General features: G+C 35.7%; 1 protein-coding gene across 1 annotated transcript; it reads right to left on the bottom strand.

Moving 5' to 3' along the window:
• Positions 1-586: 586 nt before the first annotated feature.
• On the bottom strand, positions 587-21,695 carry LOC117341249 (fibrocystin-L-like). The gene is made up of 18 exons (XM_033903103.1): positions 21,574-21,695; positions 20,887-21,049; positions 19,902-20,132; positions 17,611-17,880; positions 17,104-17,352; positions 16,735-16,894; positions 16,321-16,554; positions 14,895-15,542; positions 14,389-14,551; positions 13,795-14,027; positions 12,347-12,592; positions 10,950-11,486; positions 10,159-10,469; positions 8,806-9,180; positions 4,854-5,253; positions 4,468-4,634; positions 3,512-3,860; positions 587-1,910 (listed from the first exon to the last, which is right to left on the bottom strand). The coding sequence occupies exons 6-18, from the start codon at positions 16,802-16,804 to the stop codon at positions 1,594-1,596; spliced, it is 4,050 nt and encodes a 1,349-aa protein (XP_033758994.1). The 5' UTR covers positions 16,805-16,894; positions 17,104-17,352; positions 17,611-17,880; positions 19,902-20,132; positions 20,887-21,049; positions 21,574-21,695; the 3' UTR covers positions 587-1,593.
• Between the last annotated feature and the right edge of the window lie 235 nt (positions 21,696-21,930).

The raw sequence follows: 21,930 nt of genomic DNA, 5'->3' as shown, positions 1-21,930 counted from the left end.
ACTTTGAAAAGTCGTTCTTTGTTAAGGTCATCTGATCAAAGTTTGGATGCATAATTCTATCGTGCTTTGTTCGTCGTTGTACTGGTGACTAATTTTTTTTCGAGCTGGTCCAAAATCCAAGATGGTCGCCAATGGCAACATCTTGAAAAATGTTTTTTTTTTTTTTTTAATTTCACAGGTTCAAACAGTAGGATTTGGTTCATTTGTCGGAAATCATCCTGACATGTTCTTGACCAAGTGTGGTTATTTTTGTAGTTGGTCCGAAATCTAAGATGGTCACTATCTTGGCGCACACTATGCAATGAACTTATGTTTCATGTATATTATTGGATCTGCTTTATAAATCGAATAACAAGAAGATACATACAAATTCTAACAAGTATAGTAGAGAATACTTTTCTGTGAATAAGAAATGGCAAACCTTATTTTAAGGAATATCTACTTCTGAGAAGGTCAAGCTTCCATAGAACCATGACGGGTGACGCAAAAAAAGAGGACTATTTCTTTATTTTTTCTGTAAACTTCTTGGTCGAGTTTTTTTTCTTTTTTCCCTTAAATTTGTCTATCTAACACGAACACATATATGTTGGATGGCACATGTTTTATTATCAAGATATTGTTTATTACATTTACAATAGTTATTGAACCTTTATCGAAGGCAACCGTGAAATATTTAAAGAATTAGATACAAAAATAATTTCCTAAATCACACTGAATCCAATATATCGATTAATTATGGGAAATCATTATTTTGATGTCATATTCGTCATGAAACTGAGCCAAAAGACAGCAGCTATGGTTGCTGTTTGAAATTCACAAGAATAATAATCCAGATCAACATGTATTGAAAATGTCAGGTATTATTGACACATCAAATCATTCTTGAATATCGATTACTTAAAAGTGTAATGGTACACTTCAAAAATATAATTGGAGAAATCAATATTTGTAAGCTAACAGCAAAGATTGTAATTGATGACCAATTCAAAATTTGAAAAAGATTTTTGTGTCCTTAAAACACTTTTTAAAGATATCGATTAATTGAATTAAACATATGCATTATTGACTTCCATATATAAAATATCATTTCACTGAATTACTCGGTGATTATGGAGTGAAATAGAGATATACATACGACAATGATATGGCAATAAATGAATTGTCATAAAAAGGTCCATTCTGGAAGGACTGAAACTTAACTTAAAATATATGTTAATTTTTCTTATTATAATGTGTACTCTGAAAAACATGAATTACTTTTGTCTTAATTGAACACGCTTAGGAAAAAATGCGTTTGGCCAAAATTTTAAACTTAAAACATATGAATTTATCTAATTATAAAGTGTACTGTGAAGCAGACAAGATACGTTTGTTTATATTGATTACGCTTAGAAAAGGCGAATTTACATCGAATTCTATGAAATCGTCATTCAGATAGTTTTATGGTCTTCTTGAAACGTGATTCATTAAAGCTTAAATTAAGTAAGATACAAATAGTTTTGTTACAATATTAACGATATTTCACAATGCAAGTTATTTACAATCCTCCTTGTATTTTGAGTTTGTTATGTCACAAGACCTGTTCAATATTCCTCAGTTTGCTTCTGAAAGCGACTTCCAGTTTCCATTACCAGTGTAGTAACTAAGGGAACTTAGATCCAATTCACTGCTGGACGATTTGTAACATCCCTGGATAGTAGAACCAGCAGTTTTGTTTGACACCATACTTCCTAGAACCGATGCCCGCGGGATTGATGACGTGAAAGCTGAATTATCCATTTGGTACATGATGAAAAACTGGTCGGATTTCTTTTCAGAAATCGAATGCGAGATAAATGAATGTTCATTTTCTTTTGTTGTGTCCTTTCTGTTGTTATCAAATTCCCCTGTAAGGTTTTTCATCAGAAAATCTGAAACGAAATGAAAAACATTATTGGTATATGTAATGTTAGGTCATAAAACATCGGTTCTTATATTGTACTTCTCAGTGAAAAGGTACTGGGGCGACTTTTTTGGATGAGGTTTCCTGCTGGATGTCTTCGGTAGTATGCTCCAGTGAGGTAGCACTATAAGGTGCGGTATCATAAGTAGCCAACGACGAACAAACCGCAGCCTCCAAAAACGCACACATACACTACACACATTAATCTCGCATACAATGGGGACACTTCTAAATGACCATAACTGTTGATAGAACATAACATAATACAAAATCATATTTCTTTTCAACCAAACGATACGTTCACGTTGGGTAGTATTCGAACTCGTTCTATATTGTGGTATAGATTATTTGAAGCAAGTTTCGTAAACTCTGTTGATAAAATAAGGAAAGAGAGTTCTATCAAAGAATTGTTTATGATCGAGCTTTTCTTAGTAAATATCCAATACCGTTATGCCAATAGTTGAAACAAGAGCCAAAACCTTATAATAAATGTTCTAGGTGTATTGTGCAAAATCTTAGAGAAATTGAATAATATTTTTGTTCAACAAAACGCCCATATCTGGCAATAAAAGGGGCATAACTCTTCAAAAAATAATCCCATAACACGAACTCGCATTAGTGATTGCGCCGTAAACTATTTGTAGCAAGTGTCATTAGAATCCGTTAATAAATAAAGGCTTGAGAGCGCTAACGGGCGTACGGACAGGGCAGGGTATACTTTAATACGACCCGTCGTTAACGAACGTATAAAAAGAAGGTAAAATATGAAAAACTAAAGATTAATACACAAAGCTGAGTAAAAGTCAAGTTTGATAGCGTTAATGCGTCGGTAAAACACAGGTGCATTGTGGTTAAATGATGAAATCACCCCAGGATATGTCATAGCAAAATTACAACCCTAGTTTTCATACTGCATATACATGTATGACAAACCCGAATTCAACCGAGAATCTTTAGACGTTGGTGGTTGATGAAGCTGGTCGTATAATCTTTGCATTTTTTGTTCATATTTTGCCTCGTCTTATCGATATTGTGTGGGAATATTTCTCTAATCATTATGTTATTAATCCCCTTATGGAATTTTGTTAGATGTTTATTTAACGTAGTGTGAAGGGGCCATCTTGATTTGATTTACATGTAGATTAAACACAAACATACCGCCTCCCAAGATACACACGTAAACAGTTCACGCATGCATCTAGCACATAGAGGAGTGTTATGTACATGCGGTCACTCGTCTGTGAGATATCTTGTAGTATTACGGTCTAAGGGGAAATAACTCCATTCCTGATATTGTTTATTTCTGTTTTATTACTTTGTACTTCATTCCGGCTACGTTGGTCCGATATAATTATGTTTTTAGAAGTTAGTTTAATAAAATGGAGAAAACATGTTCATCCTCGCTCTTTGTATTTCCTCTCGCATCCAGTCAGCTATGACTTACAACAGAGGGTCATCCCTAGATGCCTTTTAATTGTTGATAGGACGTTAAGCAAAGCAAACTTTTATTTTTATTCCATACAAATAAACTTAATATTTAAATATTAGACAAAGTGTGGCATGACTTACCCCTTTGCTTCGGATTATGCTGTCGTTTTGATTTGAAGTAGATGATCAGGAATATAATACCTAAAAGAAAAACCATCGGCGCTACGACGATAACAATCAGGTAGGTATTTGACAGCCCCTCACTGGAAGGAGACACTGACGAGTTTTGTTGTTTAGTGGTTGTATGGACGCTGGGTTCGGTCGTATGAGTGAATTGTCCTCCATCGGTAACATATCCACTGTTTGTTGTGGTATGTGTGTCATCAGTCGTCAAAGTAGACTGTTCGTTGTCAGTAGTTTGAATCTCAGTTGTTTGCGTCGTTTGTTCATTTTCGGTTGGCAAGGTAGTTTGTCGGAGGATTGCTAATGTCTACAATAGCAAATTGCAATCTTTCGTTAGAACTACAAATAAAAGTAAAAACTCGCAAACAGATATTTTGCACATTCGAGCGATGTCTGACCAACTCTGCGTTTTACATCGCAAAATCTATGTTCATACAAAAAGTATGTTGAGGAGGACGCCGTTATGATAAAAGCAGAGGGAGCTCATATAGATATGCACGACTCCTCTCACCATGGTTCAGAAGATGAATCGGGCCATTGTTAATTTTATTTCATAAGTGGTCAGGTACACATCTTTTAATGCGCTGTCACTAGAGGACCACAGCCTCCCCAAAATACACACATATGCATCTCGCACACAAAGGCAAACGCATACGCACTCACCACATGTCAGCATATCGCATGCAAGGGAGGCCGTCCTTAAAAGCCCTTAGCTGTTGATAGGACGTTAAACAAATAAAACCAAACCATACAAAGGCAGACTGTTAAAAGGACGTTAAACAACACTTAAACCAAACAAAAACCAAAAAGCTGAAATTCGAGAGTGAAACCACATTTATGTTATAAAGATTAAAACGTAACAAAAAGCCAAAAACGTATATTTCAATGTCAATAGTAGTGGTGATAACACTTACTTGTGGAATCAGAAGTATTCCGTTAGCATATATGTCCTCCGACACTTTAATAGTAAAACCATTGAAGGTAAAGTTTAAACCGGAAGCGATATCTTCAATAATGGTCGAAAGCGTGGAATTCGTTGCGTTCCGGTCTCCGTGTACGCAACAGGAAAATTTAATGCTTCCTGTTAAAAAAGAGAAGCTATATTGCATTGATTTCTTCGTCTTTATACACTAAATATAACACGTTTATACAATGCATTAGTGTGAGTAAAAGCCGCATATAGGACGTTATACAACATCAATTATGAGCTAATTATAATTAATACAGTAATTAATGATGACATTAAGAGATTAGTCAATACACAATCGGTAACGAAATCGCCAATACAGAAAATATGTACCTTCTGAAACCGTCACTGTATCTATCAATACATCCGGGTATTTCTTGATGAGGTAATCAACAACCATATCTCCGAATCGGTCACTATTGTTACCTACAACTTCGTTATAGTTTGCGTTAAATACCATTGTCATATTTGTGATAACAGTTGTGTTATCGTTTAGTAAATCAGCTTGATGTTCATCGAGAAGCTGAACCTTTACTTTCCCGTAGATGGCGTACTCTAAAGGCGATGATGTGACATAAACCGTCAAATAACAAATACCAAGCTGGTCGAAGGCTAAGGAATTGAACACGGCTTCACCAGTTGCATTATCGAATAACGCCTCATTTGAACCGGTCATATTCACAGTGGCATCAGTCTCGTTGCTGACAGTAATAGATGCCCTCCATGCATGGCCCTACAAAATAATTAAATATAGTTGGTTTGTATATCTCTAATATGCAGTGTAACAAACAAACCAAGCATTTTCCGCATCAGTAATAGGTTTGCACCATTATCATTATCATAAATTACGAGTGCTTGAAGCACGAAACATATATATAGTGCAGTCTAATTCCATTTCAATTCTACTGTATTTTACTCTCATTTTGTTTTCAATGGTACTAGAGGCACTGTAAATCCTTCTTTAAAAATTGTGGTTTCTACTTCTGCTTAGCACTCGGCATATTAGGAGTGGGACGGCTGATTTGCCTGTTGTCAGTATAATGTGACCGGGTGGGGTGTCCTGCTTGGTGTCTTCGGCAGTATACCTCAGTGAGGTAGCACTATAAATCGGCAAAAGTCCCGGCCTATCACAAGGATAATTTACACAAACATACCGAAGCCTCCCAAACAACACACACGCAACCACCATACATATCGTACGCACGGGAGGCCGTCCTTAACTGACCTAAGCTGTTGATAGGACGTTTAACAAATAAAAAAAAACCTTCAAATTCAGTTTAGAACACAATCAGTTTTAAAATAACATAGTTTAGGGAAGTTTTTTTCTATAAGCTTAAAAGTTTGGTTTGGTTTGGTTTATTTTGTTTAACGTCCCATTAACATCTAAGGTCATTTAAGGACGGCCTCCCGTGCGTGCGGTATGTATGCGTGTGGCGAGTGCGTATGTGTGTTATGGGAGGCTGTGGTATGTTCGTGTTAAGTCTCCTTGTGATAGGCCGGAACTTTTGCCGATTTAGAGTGCAACCTCACTGAAGCATACTGCCGAAAACACCCAGCAGCACACCCCATCCGGTCACATTATACTGACAACGGGCCAACCAGTCGTCCAACTACCATCTTTAAAGACTCTGGTATGTCTCGGCTAGGGGACAGAACCCAAAACCTTTCTCACAGCGGCGAACGCTCAACTAAAGGCCAAAAGTGAGGCATTGTCAAGGGAGACATTAGGAAGAAGAAAGTTGTTCAGAAAGAAGAGAAAAGATAAGATCCCAAGTTTAGTCGCCTCTTACGATCATGCAATGGGGGCAGCAGGTACGATTCTTACGCCCTACCTGCAATATTGAACTGAATGTTGAATATAAATCGTCTTACAAATTATGCATAGTTACTGCGACATAGAATGTACACAACGTCCGTTATTAGAACAAGAGATCCCAGAGGGATCTTTGCGCCCACCATTGAATGATCTTCATAGGTTCCATGTCAGATTGATCTTTTCTCTACTTTTCCCTTCTTTTTACTAAACTGTGCAAATTGAGACATCCCTCCAGTACTTTACAAACAAGGGAATCCTAGCTATATAAGAAATTTGAGATTTAACGATAGTGGTTGTTTGTTTACCAGGTTGTTTTCACGACAGACTGGTCCAAAAATGCAATACAAGGGACCAAGGGGAACCTACTTATGAAATTTGAGAAATAGAGATAACCAACTTCAATTGTTAAAATCCAAGATGGCGGTCTGTTGGCCTATTGTTTTCCAATTGATCTCAAAATGCAATCGGCATAACGAGGCACCAAGGGGAACCTCCATATGAAATTTGAGAAAGATCCCTTCAGTACTTTCTCAGAAATAGCGATAACAAACTTCAATTGTCAAAATCCAAGATGGCTGCCTGTCGGCCATGTTATTTTCAGATTGGTCTCAAAATGCAATATGCATAACTAGGCACCAAGGGAAACTTACGTATGAAATTTGAGAAAGATCCCTTAAATCCTTTCTGAGAAATAGTGATAACAAACTTCAATTGTCAAAATCCAAGATGGCTGCCTGTCAGCCATGTTGTTTTCAGATTCTCAAAACGCATTATGCATAACTAGGCACCAAGGGAAACTTACATATGAAATTTGAGAAAGATCCTTACTTTCTGAGAAATAGCGATAACAAACTTCAATTGTCAAAATCCAAGATGGCTGCCTGTCGGCCATGTTGTTTTCAGATTGGTCTCAAAACGCAATATGCGTAACTAGGCACCACGGGAAACTTACATATGAAATTTCACAAAGATCCATTCAGTACATTCTCAGAAATAGCGATAACAAACTTCAATTGTCAAAATCCAATATGGCTGCCTGTCGGCCATGTTGTTTTCGGATTGGTCTCAAACGCAATATGCATAACTAGGCACCAAGGGGAACCTACATATGAAATTTGAGAAAGATCCCTTCAGTCCTTTCTCAGAAATAGCGATAACAAACTTCAATTGTCAAAATCCAAGATGGCTGCCTGTCGGCCATGTTGTTTTCAGATTGGTCTCAAAACGTAATATGCATAACTAGGCACCAGGGGAAACTTACATATGAAATTTCAGAAAGATCCATTCAGTACATTCTCAGAAATAGCGATAACAAACTTCAATTGTCAAAATCCAAGATGGCTGCCTGTCGGCCATGTTGTTTTCAGATTGGTCTCAAAACGCAATATGCATAACTAGGCACCAAGGGGAACCTACATATGAAATTTGAGAAAGATCCCTTCAGTACTTTCTGAGAAATAGCGATAACAAGAATTGTTTACGGACGGAGGGACGGAGGGACGGACGGACCACGGACGCAGAGCGATTTGAACAGCCCACCATCTGATGATGGTGGGCTAAAAATCAGATGGTGGGCTAAAAAGTAGATAAACCGGAAGTTGTTTTCTTTTTCAATAGCAATTGCACCGTAAATTTTTCATGTTTGTGAAGCCGTTTAATAATCTCGTCTTCAACACAACCTTCCCATGACAGTTATAAGGAAAACTTTATCATTTATTTCTTACATTTATTAAGAATACTATTTACTTGGTGATTAATTCTTAACGGCCCATCAGCACTTTAAAGGTCATTAGAGCCAAACAATGGTGAGTAAACTTACGAGCAAAATGGACAAAAAACGAAACATCAAACAATTGAATTTTGTAAAATGTTAACATATTTTTGTACACTCAAACTTAGTTCAAAATGTTAAAGTGCCTTTGGTAACTCGAATCTTGTGATACAGACCAACAGCTTTTAGACAGTTCAAAATTTGTATATGCTAACAGATCTTAACAGAAACTTTAGATAATTAAGATATATTATGCTGTTGTAAAATTAACGATAAATGGCTTATACACACGATGCACTGAAACTGGTCCTTCAACAAATTGGAATCCATTATATATAAAAAGCCAACCCTAAGACAGGCAAGGATAATCGTGTTCACAGATATTTGCTGCAATCGAGTGTAATTTATTGTCTACATATTGATTCCGTTGAATTCACGACTGTGATATCAAGAATACTAAGAGTATTCAACAAATATATAAAAAATAGATAGTAAAACGTTTCAAAAGCGTTACGCATTTGATTAAAGAGGCATACACGTGATTAATATTATCTTTAAATATGAAGACGAAACTGACAATAAAGACCAGTCTAAAGTTTCTAACGACTACAAGGTTTCACTACTTTAAAATAATGAAATAAATGTATTTTCATCCATTCTATAAATTATAAAGATACAGAAGTTGTCGATATAATTACCCTCCATCCTATGTTGGTAATCCGCTCTCCAGTTTCATCATCTATAAGATATACATGTACCACAGTTTCGTTCGGGATGAAATATGCTTCTGTTGATATATTGATTCCAGTTCTCAACGTTAATTTACCCACGGAAAATAAACTGGATTTGGCTCTCATTGGTTTTTTGCTGACAGGATATGTCTTTGTAAAGTCAATGGAAAAATTTGTGCCAAATTGTAATATCCGAAGGTCCGTAAAGTTTGCCCAGCCCCCGATTATTGCGGTCGTCGTTTTGCCGTATAAACAAGCTGTAGGTTGGGAAGAACTCGTTGACAAAGATGCAGTTACCTTCCACGGGTCAGATATGGAGCCTAGCTTCTCCAACGGTTTATTCTGTATTGTGAAAGAAAAAGAAAAAACTTCGATAATCTCCATTATATTCAATGTTCACCTACAATGTTTTATATGCCGTAATTTGACATGTTTTTTTACTAGATATTTGTTGTAAGGTCGCATGTGCCGATATTTTAAGTTACATATTCTAATTATTTTTGCCAGTCATCGCCCATCTGTAAACATTTTAATTTTTCGACTTCTTCGACCACAGAACCAATATCAATGAAATTTTGCAGAAACCTTAATGATCAAACGTAAACAAAAATTGTTGAATACAACTCATGGTCCCCATCCCTAGTGACCTCAGGGTCTGGACTAAAATCTTCTTAATTATACCAAAATATGGTAGATTCAAACCAACTATAGATTGAAGGGTCTTAAAAAGCTTTACCACAATTATGAATTTCAGGACACCAGGGCCTCGCATACTACACTTCACATAGTGCATTAATGCAACTTGTGTTAAAGTATAGTGAGAGTTTGATGCTATGCAAATATTTTCACTGACTTATCCCCATGGTACTGAAGGGCAGGGTCAAAGAGTCGAAATCGATTTTTATTGTTGGAAGTTCTCAGAATGCTTAATTTCATCTCCCCTTACTTCATATTTGCGTCTATGTTGATAATGTGAAGTTAATATTTCTTTATATTTGTTTGGGGTATTTTTGGTCTTATTTAACATAATTGCAATAATAAGTTTACATGTAAGACATATAAGATATTATAGTTTTCAATTAGAGGTATTTGGTTGGGTCAAAAACGTGTTATACTGACCTGGTTTAAATGCATTAAATGTAAATGTCCACTATGGTATCAAACGTTTTGCCAGGTTTGACTTGACTAAAGCTACCTTTTAAGTTTCTGAGAAATGGATATAAAGGTAGTAATTGAAACAAATTGAAAGATGAAAGAAGTGAGACCAAAATTACATTGGAATCGAAATATGACGGGAAATAATTATAGCTGTGTCTCTACCTCTTCATCGAAAAACCGTAAGCATGGTTGCGTTGAAAGTAAGGCAGTTTCGTGGGTAGGAACTGGTTCTACTATCAACTTCATAGTCTCTGGCACTCTAAGTATTCCTTTAGAATGTTTTGGAGTATCGTTGAGGTCCTCTGGCATTTCCTCTTCGAGTTCGGGAATTGGTTCGTTGATGCCAATGCTTTTGACAGTGATGTTTAGGGTTTCACTGATATCTCCACCACCCTGAACCTCATTGATGAACTTAGCTGACATATTCATCAGAGCATCTGTCGTCATGGTTTCATTGACCGTTGCATTTGCAGCTATAAATAAACAAAGAAGGACTTAACAATAACCCATTAATGATTTAATAAAAAAAATTGGGAAGTTATTAAGAACGGATAATTTGTGTCAGTTCAGGTATAATGAATAGTGTTATCTGCCTGTCAGCCATAATGAATTTGTCGGCAGTACATACAGTTGACTTTTATTTGAAACGGTTGAAGTCGTCGATCTTTAACACAAAATCTATTTAAACATATCTTTTTTCTTCTTAGAAAGTATGTGCGCGCGTGTTAATACGAAATATAGTACATGTATATGGTATTATTGCTGAGGATGCACACGCTCTGATTTAGTTCGTTAAGAAAAAATGTCATATTTGCTGCGAGTTTCAAAGTAAAATCAGTACGTCGTATATATATATATTAAAATGTGAACTGCAATGATCTTACTCAGATGAGGGACATTTAATATTAAAAGGAAAAGAAGCGTTTTATTGGATTTTGTATAAGGGATCATACCTGCGGTTGGTGGATCGCCTATTTCTACTTGTATGGTCATGTCTTCTGATGTATCACGTTTTCTTCTTCCAGCCTCTCTTACAACATTGACGACTCTGATCTTCTCCGGCGGAACATCGAAGAATAAAGCCAGATTATGTATCAAAGTTTTGCCGTAGAATTCCTTTGTTGTTAACGCAGGTATTTGGAATGATACTATAAAACTAGGGTTTGTTACAATTTTTACTGGCGAGCTTCCTTTGACTAAAACGTATAATATATTAGTATCTCTATCAAAAAAGTTGGATCCTGTCTGGTCAGTGGAATTGGCTATAGGAATATATTCTCCAGCATATGATGGAGGATCAACTATGTACTTCCCGTTTACCATCCTTGAATTTTTCGCTTGGACAAGGTCATCATCCATGTAAACGTCTCGCCGGTTAGACTGAGAGTACCAGACACCAACAGTCACAGCTTCGTGTTCATTGGCGTTTAACAGGAATAGTCGGAGGGTTTTAGGACTTGTACTGCTGAAGTACACAACGTACTGCTTTCCTACAAATTAATTACAGGATAACGTTGTATTATCAGATGAAGTGTTTGTCATAGTTAAACTAGTTAATCATTAAGAAATATTTTCACGATATTTCTATGTCATCTTTTAAGATTTTGCAGATGCACCGTCAACTAAAAGTTTTGCAACGGTTCCTTTGGTAACTGTATTTGTTGGATTTTAACCTTTTGTAATTTTAGTTTTATGCTGGTTTTTTGTTTTTTTTTTACTTTTCCGTTAACATCTTTCTAATCTGTTGTTGTCTTACCCTAGTAGCTAAAATTGTGAATGGGTCATTAAAAAAATACTTTGGGGATCTATGAATCCATTGTTTGAACGACCTTAAGATATGCACAAAGCATGAAAACATTCCTTTTATTACTATAGTTGTCTTTGACATTTTGTTATATTACAAGATTTACCCTTATTTTGGAGGGAAATGAGTCCAGCATGTGCAGGTATATGTATACCTTAAAAACGTCATGTTTCTATATTTGAAACAACAATATGAACCCCTAAGTATATCGTATTTGTTGCAGATGATCAATATCGATATCCTTCTAAAGGCATTTTATTTGTTAAAATGTTTTGATCATCATTCTATTGAGGTTATATACTCATTTGATTAGTATAATGTATGTTCTCTCAATGTTCCGGGGAATCATCAATCACTGGTCAATATGTAAAATATGATGATCTTTGCTTACGGTCGATACGATATTACATTTGATGTCATTAGAAAAACCAACTTAACTCACGTTTTTCAACCGATCACTTTGAAATGTCATAGGCTTAATACCCAAGATTTATGACATGGATATACCGATTATTTCTGTTTTGGGCGTACAGGTGTTATACTTACCTGTGGCGACAATGGACATAAATGTGGAGAGCCGTTTGTGACATGTCGGCTGTGTACAGCTGCTGTGATCTTGAGGTCCATTAATGAGATCTAGATATCCGTCTCCTAGAATCGCGACAGGCGAGAGACGCCGGGTCTCTGTGTCCGCGTCCAGACTTTCAATAATCATCATATGATAATCAAGATCATGACATTCATAAGCCTGCCACGTGCTTCTGTACTGACACTTGTCATTGCGTATGATACCTGTAATTATTTAATTGTAATGTCAGAAACTTAAAAGGTTTTTTTGCCTTTTTTATCAAACATGTATAAGCCTTCTGTATACTAAGCCAATCGGCCTATCATTAACTGACATCATTATATTTGGGAATATACATTTCTTTCAGTTATATTTTTTTTTCATAAGTTAAGGAAATATAGATCCCGATTTTGGTAGCATTGAAACCTTTCGTACAACACATACAGAAATCTATATGCAACGTGACCGGAATGTGCGGTTAACAGTTATTTGAATCGACTGCTTTTAAATTTACATTCAAATAATAAAGCTTGAAAATCAAAGTAATCTACTATTTACACATTTGCATAACACATACCGCATAAACATTCAAAGACCCAAGTGTAAGGTACTGCCTTGATATTTGTTTCCTAACAAAACAGACAAACTGGTCATAGCATTGAAGCTTTTGAGATTTTCAGGCAAAGTAATGATTTGAAAACATCAATAAAAAAAAATCGAGTACAACAGACATTGAACGTAACGACCCCGGGACTGATAATACCCTTTCCCTGCCCTTAAAGATTCGATTTCCTATAATTATAAATGCCGCTTCCCCCTTGGGCTGCAAAATGATATGATTATGAAGAATTGACTGTCGGAATTGACGCGACTTGCGCGAGGGGATGGTTGCTACGTAGACAGAATGTATCGATGAAAATCAGTCTGAATAATCTTGGGTTAAAGGGTTATCATTTTTTTTCTGCATCTGAAAACTCTGGCGTAAGGGAAAGTGTCTTTAGATTATCCACCTATTTCGAAACGCGATTAATCCGTTAAGAATTAATATTTTGCTTGAAGCTTCATTGGGACATATTTTTCTATATCTTAACTCCGTGGCCTGAGAAGATTAACTTAAGATTTTGAAGTATTGTTATACAAGTACAGAAGAAGGGACGTTTATGTTGCATACAACTGTACTTGCATGTGCATGAGCTTGGCCTTTAGTGGATAGTATAGGTAGGTCCTTAGTGACGGTCAAAAAGATTTGTTCAAATTTGACCCGGGACGCTTGGAGACTCAATGCTGTATGAGCTAAGGGTTCGATTCCTCATGTACTAGATGGGCGGGAGGCAATACAACATTACGGGGCAGTAAACCCATAAAGCAAGCATATGTTGATGTAATTATATCTACCTTTGGGTGCAGATTGTTCGGTTTATCTTACCTTTGTGTGGTGCAATGGTACTGACATTGATACGCTCTCCACTAACAATTGTCAGCATCTCGCGGGGTATTCTATAGTCACCGAGACCCCGTCTTGTGTCGCCGTTCCACTGCCATTCCGACTTAGATATAACTGCTCCTTTTGTCCCAAGAAAGGATCCGTCGTCATCTTTTATTAAGGCTTTTTTCAGTCCATCACAGTCCATGTCAACGCAATCATTCAGGTTGACTTTTCTGTTTCGAAAATGATAAAATATATGGCATCACTTCATCTTGCGTCAAATATTCACCCATCATAATATTTAGTTAATAAAGTACGTTAGTTTACTTTCATACATTTGTTGTGACGTATACTTTTGGGTTGATATGAATGTGATTGGTTTGTTTTTAAATTTCAAATCATTTCTAGAACAAGATTATATTTTGAGTAAAAATACAGAGTTCAATAGAGAAGCCGAAGATTTATTTTGCCATAAATATGTCCTATCAAGCTGTTTGTTTGATTTTTAGAACAGAAATATAAATTCTTAAGATGAGACAACAGCCAAATAGAAAATTCATATGCAGCAGGTTAAATCAAGTCATATAAACTCACTCAATGTTTGGCCGATGAATCAAGAAATAACTGCTGTTTTCTGACTGGTACACATTGATCCGTGAAGTGACCACAGGATGCTGACCATCATCATTAGCTTTGTTTGTAGTCAGCATAAAATCTCTTACGCCACATACAGTCTTAAAATGTGCAAACGTCACATCTGCAAAGGAAAAACTCGAGTTTATGCCTAAGTAGATTCAACATTACAATTGTAGAGTCTTTTTTCATGGATGATCGTGTATGTGTCGCCCCGAATATCACGAGAACCTTGGCTGATTTTTTGAGTACATTTCGTGCGGTCACGAAATATTCAAGTATCGGTCAAGGACTATCATAAATAGTGTTTCGATCAAATAAATATAGGGAGCTTTCGCAAATATATATATATTCACCCTTTATAGAATATTTCATATACGGTAAAATGAGGACCAAAGACGGTTGACGAAACATGTTGATACCCCGCTAGACCAATCAAATTAATCACCGGTGATGGTAATACGTACTATGAATATTTGTTACTCCCATTATGGCAGGATATGTCTGGATTCCGACTAAAGAATTCCAAGGGGCTCTGTTACTTCCCTGCATAAACGAAGTGAAATCCATTCCAACGTGGCCCTTGTTATACCGAGTAAAACTATTTGAAGAAACATTTCCGTCATATGCACAGTTGAACGACGATGTTGCGCCAATAACAAGGCTATCAGTGATATTACAATATTTGGGCGCAAAAAGGTGATCAACCGAGCTTGGTCCAACAATTTGATTGTATAATCCAAGTGTGTTTTCTGCAACTACATTCTTCCGCAATACAACAGACAGTCGGTTATTGTAATAAATTCCGATGCCACATTTCCATACGAAAAAGTTTGAAAGTTGATAACACGAACTCTGTAATAAATTATCAACTGGATATACAGCGGCACCTAAACCAGAAGTGTGTGCTTCATTTCCATCTGAATCCGACGTAGCTCCACATTCAATGCCAGGGATGCGGAAAGCAGTGCCGTCTGTTCCAGCTACGTGATTATCCTCCACTATCAACTTCCGTGCGCTCATCCCATGTATGGTTCCAATAGAGGGCCTACTCCCATGCACCAATACCACTAGATTTCCTCGAACCGTCGTGTTAATGGATTGAGTTTCAATTGCTGAAATAAAACTGCAGTATGAAGGTTTGGGTCGAAAAGAATGTAGTGCGTAGTGCATACGGAATTGTACAAAAGACGAACTAAAATCAATAATAATTGATAAATACATAACAGACAAAATAAATTCAATTGCGAAATACAGCTGATTTGTCCGCCTTAAACATTCTGAACACTAGAAGGCGACAGAGGAAACTGAAAATATTTGGGAAAATGTACCAAAGATTTAAATCAATTTGTCATTAATGGATTTTGATAATCATTGTGTTTGTGGTAAGTCCACTACTATTCAAAAGATTGTATATGGTATTTAAAATACCTCTTAGTACGAATCGATTAAGATACAACGAATAATACAGGAAAGAACACATTGTAGATGCACTTGCACTATGATGCCCTCCTTGAAATATATCTGAATAGTGACACGTTTCTGAATATACACATGCAAATAAAAATGTTAAAGTTACAAATACGTAAAGATAAAAATAGATATATGACGAATATGTAGTCTGAAAGTTAAATGACGATGTTTGTTCATTAGTTTCCTTAAAGCTGTCAACGCAAGCTAAAAAGCTTTCGCTTTGAAATAAAAAAAAGATGTTCCCTGTTATGAATAGATATATTTCAGTGACCGTTTTCAAGTAAGTGGCAGACATTTTAGTTGAAGTCTGCATTAAAAAATCAAAACGAAAGCTTTTTAACTTGCGTTATCAGCTTTAATCCTCAAAAACTCTTTTCGTAACCATCACTAAACATCATTACAATTAAGAAAAGTGTGTACCTTGAATCGTTGACTTGTGAAAAACATTATTTTTCAGAGCGAGATCGCTTGTTCCAATCACTCCGATGGCAGGAGAGAATGTGTTGTGGAAAGAACATTTGGTCACAGATGATGATGTATTTTGAGTGACTCTAGCAGCATTCCGATACAACAGGGAAAACTGTTTATTTGTAACGCGATTGAAATGTGTCCGGCCTGTGTGGTAAAACTCCACGTTACTCAGGCCGGCGTAATCTGTAACACGACAATAAAGACGCAAATAAATACGAAAAATATGTGTTTATCTTTATCTGTTAACCCACTTTTGTAAAGTGTATAAAAAAACAACAAAAACAACTGCAATTTGATCGTGTCACAGATCCAGTTGCGCGTGTGTAAATTGACATGATAAAATAGTATTGATATACATTGTACCTTGATATAATGCATTGTTAACCTGTGCCGTTCCAACATACACCTGTCCACCATATGTATCATCAGCCATCTAGCTCCCCATGTATCCGAACGTTTCTGGTCAGGAGGCCAACTTCAGCCGCCATGACAACATGTCTAGCATTGATGGTCTCTTCGTGAGCTGATGGATACACGAATTTTTTTTATTATTCATCTCAACAAATGGTTTTATAACGCATATGGTATAGATATGTTTTTTAACTTCCTGTAAATCATATAATTTTAAGTTTTTTTCTGACTTTTATTGACTTAATATTTTATATTAATCATTAAACGTTGATCATCAACAGCTACTATGAAAGCGATGTCGACAGTTCAGAATGTGTATACCTATATGTCTATAACGAAGAGAGTCGTTTAGTGTCAACGTAAAGCCGTCCTCAGATACTAAGATGATTTTGAATGATTCCGTCTCCCAGATACTGTAACTGGTAGGAGCAATAACAATTTCATCACCAACTTCCCAGGTTACACTATCAACAAGAATCACTATATTGGCTCCGGGGTATACAGTTGCGTTCAACCTTGTCCAAGAAATGTTTTGATTTTTGCCGTGCAGATGTAGACCTCCATAAACACCTGTGGATTTGATGAGTATTTTTAAATCAAGACATGTTTTATGCAGATAATTTTGATCGAAAAAATAAGGCTTCATGTTTTATATTTAAACTATCTCAAAAAATTGTAAGAGAGTTTGTATTAGAGATATACTTATTTTGTATTTATGTATGTATTTGTTATTAGAGCATACAGTTCACTTCTTTCGGAGTTTAAACAATATATATATATGACAAGTGAATTGATAAAAACATCAATACAATATTGAGAAAAAATTACCAATCCGTTTTGAGTTTATAGGAATATTAGAATAGTCCAGATATGTCTCCGATTCGTGTCTGCGGCCTCTCAATATGATATCCATTTGACCAAGGAAGGGTTTGTCAGGTGATCCAGTTATGAGTCTGCCCCCAATTATGATTATATCCTTTGCACTAAAAGTAAAGTTCCGGTAAACACCATTTTCTGGGCCGTGATCGAACTCCAGGACGCCGTATATTGTGACGAGGTTAAGGTTCGGTATATCTGTGTCGACTATCATCCAGGTTCCTTTTGGGACAAAACCAAACTTTTGTATAAAAAGTATCGACATGTTATGAAATCTAAAAGGCAATCCAAATAGTAAGGAGACAGTCTCTCAGTATACATTGTTTTATAGCTATATGAATGGTATACTTGTGTCACACGAGTATTTTAATGTGGATTATCTTCTTGTAATTATCCTCAAACGATGTTATACATTGAAACACAGTTTATTTGACATAAATACACACCCACGGACGGAGACAGTGACCTGAAATAAAAATACATAGAATACATACGGACACGTGTAAACGATGCCGATAATTACATTATTTAATACTGAACGCATTAAATATTCATTTAGGTATATTTTATATGTTTATAATATATTCTATTTCATTTCATATTTACACTTTTACAATTAACAATTATAATACATTATTTTTACACTAACTTTGACCCTATGGAGCCCGACCACGTGTATGTCATATGTTAAATATTTTAACATATTACGGGCAAAATATTTAAAATGCAAATACATTAGTTCAAAGTATTTTATCTATATCAAATAGCTAAAACATATTAAATAACGTATCCATATTATTATTTTAAGTTAAATAAACTTACCTTGAAGCACTGTGGCCGTAAAGCGCACAGGCGTATACTGGACGTGTGTATGGTGCAGGGTGAAGCATGACTGAGAAATGTGCGGAAAACCGAGGAAACGGATTGACGGACGGACAGGAGGGGAAGGAAACATAGTTTCCCCGATTTTATCGGATCAATTAATAGGAAGAATATGGTAATAGTAAAATACAGATAAACAATTTTGTATATAGTGTTCTTAGCCTTTGACGAATAAACATTTCTTCAATCTTTCCACTTTTAAAACATAGATATTTGATAGAAGTTGTAATACAATCGATGGAAAGTAAGTAGTGAGCCAATCTAATTAAAATCTAGATGTTCATTAAATGTCCATTAATATTTAACCTTTTGGCCGATTCGATCCTACCTCCAAGATAGACGCAAAACAAATAAGTATCGGTAGGGTCGCTTTAAATATAACTGCATTAAAAAGGAGGAGGCCAGGATATAGGGTACTTGTATACAATGTGTATGTAGAATTGTATGTAAGTATTTTTTTTATAACGAATCAATCGTGATCAGAGGAGATAGTTCCGTATATTGGAAATTCGTTATAGGGTTTTAATATATAATATGAATTGGGATGGAATCTTCTTTGTAATAAGCAGAAAATTGTATGGAACTAGTTCGTTCTATGCAATGTTTACTGTAAACGTAACATGAATTTGGCCTCGCCTCGTTTATAACCTTTTAACAGATATAGTAAGGGAAGTGCGATTAGAAACGATTGTAATATATTTCTTTCAGTAACATTGCACCTTTGTTGATTTTAGTTGAGGTTAACTCCATAATGTATTAACCATTGAATTTCACTATCACCTCGTCTAACAGACCACTGGTCGAGGTGATAGTTTCTAGGTTTGATAAATCTTGGAGTTAACCGAAAAGTCTACTTTTTTATTATATAACTAAAAAAAACCCAAAAAACAGTGAGATCTGGTATGCTTTATAGATTTTGCTTGAATTTCATCTCTTACAGGATTTTTATTCTAAAAGGTAAGTTTTTCCAATGTTTCAATTTTAACGTACGAGGCAACTAAAATAAAAAGCAATGCTAACCTCACACGAATTATTCCGCGGTAAATATTGCGTTTTGTTAATATATGTAGGTAAGGTCCTGATCAATCAGAAAATGTCAAAATTCAGTCATATAACAAAATCTATATTACTATAAGTAAGAAATTAATTAACCTGTTATTGAAATTTGAACAAAGAAACATGCAAGATAAATTTGTGTTCGTTTAGATTAATTTTTTTTAAATTATTCAATTTAACGTTTCCGATGGACAAACAGACACGACAGTAGCATTGCATCATGTTTCTATTGGATTTTTCAACACCACCTCATTCTAATACTCTTATTATATTATGATCAAAATCATGAAAGAAAACATTCTTACGATGTGAGATAATGATGTCATCCCCAGTCACAGGAAGCGTGTTGTTCGGCCAGGACGCCGTCGAGGACCAATACAGTTTCATTATTGGTGCAGATGTTGTAGGTAATGGTGTTGTTGTAGGTGGATATGTCGGTGTAATGCAGCCCATAAAGAAACACTTCATGATTTCGAGAGCGACATATATAGTTTTTGGTCCCTCATCTCTCTGGTTCGCTTGCTGTCGATAAGACACTAGAAGAAAATATTCAAAGGTTTCTATTACGAAACAAATTAATTTCAAATTGTTCATGCTGAATGATATCATTAAAAGAAAAATGTCATACAGGATTTTCCTCTTGACTGCTGAAAGGGGGAATTTGACGATTCCGAAATACTACTTACCACGCCAATATCCTCAAAAGTATGCTCGTCGTATATTAGTAATGTGATTGCAGTTAAGTTGACATTCGTATTTGCAGTATGCAAACAGATTTCACAACTTGAATGGTTCTACGATGTTCTTTAAAATTTATGAAATATTCAATTCATAGGATTTCGTTGGGCAAAATTGTTAACAGAGGAACATTTCTGCCGACAAATGTGTTAACAAGCAAAGACCTTCAGGTCCGGAATTTAGTATCGACCAGTACGACGCCATATTTGCCAGCACATGGCACATAAAGTAACAACATGAACAGTATTACTTGCATCTTCGGCCCCGAATAGGGTAATTATATGAATATTCTGTGTTTCTGTATATTCTGATCATTGAGTTTTATCAGAATCGTTTATTAGTCATGCATGACACCTCGATTTAAGTCGAATTCATGTATCTGTTTGCCCGTTGTTTATGCATCGTGTTACAACTGTTAGTAAGAATAGTAAGAATGTTTGTTTATGTATTTATAGTTTTACTCCATCTCCGGATGGTGTCACTGGAGAATTCTGAAATAAAGAAAATGATGAAAACTGAACCAGTCTTCAGTACACTATACGATATACAAACCAAGATAAGTAATATTTCCTGTAGTTTCGTTGTATTCCCAGTCACCATGGTAATGCATTTGTGGATCAAGTGTCTCATTCAAGGCGTTTATTTGTCTATTGTTTACGACAAATCTGTCTGGCTTTCCTGTTAATGACTGTGTTATTATTACATAATCGTCATACTGAAATATAATTGAAAAGTAATTTCTAATTATGCAGAATTTTACAGATTTCATTACAGGACACGCATGTTTTGTTAAGAAGGAATGAAACACATCAACAAACATATGCAGCAAAGATATGTATAGTTATGTCTTCTTTTGAATAATGAAATATTACACCTATAGACTCAATTTCAGTTTATTTCCGTTCCAAGAAATGAACATGATAGAAAAACAAGATTTTGTTTGTTTAGTTTGTATAACTTAAGACAAATTAAACATCGTTATGAATTTGATAAACGTTTTGCGATACTTTATAATATGTGTTACTGTCCCTCTTTCTGACCAATTATCTTCATCTTTTGGATTTCAGTGAGGTAGCAGTATAACCTCGACATAACTTCCGCGCTGTGACAGGAAGACTAACTTGAACATAATAGTTTCCTGAATACACACAAACAAACACTCCTATATATGCCCATATGTGCTGCTCACACACTGAGGACGTCGTACTTAAATGATTGGAATCAAAAACAAATCCATACCTGCATTCTGTAAAAATATCCATCCCAGGACACATTCGTTAAAGTGGTATAATAACCGAACTCCAAAAGGTAGGGCTCCTCTGATACCATCAAGGACATCCAACCATATGATGGCAAAATGGCTTTTTGACGACAATTACTATTGATTGTTCCGAATTGGTTCGTCAAACGGATAGTTGAATATAAGAATATGGAACTTGTAAAATCAACAGCAAATCTGATCAGTCTGACGTCTGGAGGACAGACACACAATGGGAGTATTGACGAATTTGAGAACAACGTACAACTAGGAGGTAACGACTCACTACAGGACACAACTCTACAGGACCTGTTTCCGCAAAGGGATCCATCCTCGTC

Source organism: Pecten maximus, chromosome 13 (assembly GCF_902652985.1).
Source record: "Pecten maximus chromosome 13, xPecMax1.1, whole genome shotgun sequence".
In the NCBI taxonomy this organism is placed as follows: domain Eukaryota; kingdom Metazoa; phylum Mollusca; class Bivalvia; order Pectinida; family Pectinidae; genus Pecten; species Pecten maximus.
Note: the sequence above shows the minus strand (reverse complement) of the source record. Positions and strands in the feature narration are given on the sequence as shown.

Bases quoted from the DNA above. Each gene is read 5' to 3' on its own strand.
- LOC117341249 (XM_033903103.1), bottom strand. From the start codon at position 16,804: ATGGCTGATGATACATATGGTGGACAGGTGTATGTTGGAACGGCACAG. The intron at 9,181-10,158 runs GTAGAGACACAG...TTCACAATACAG, and splicing joins TACGGTTTTTCGATGAAGAG to AATAAACCGTTGGAGAAGCT. The intron at 4,635-4,853 runs GTACATATTTTC...CTTTTTTAACAG, and splicing joins TACAGTGACGGTTTCAGAAG to GAAGCATTAAATTTTCCTGT.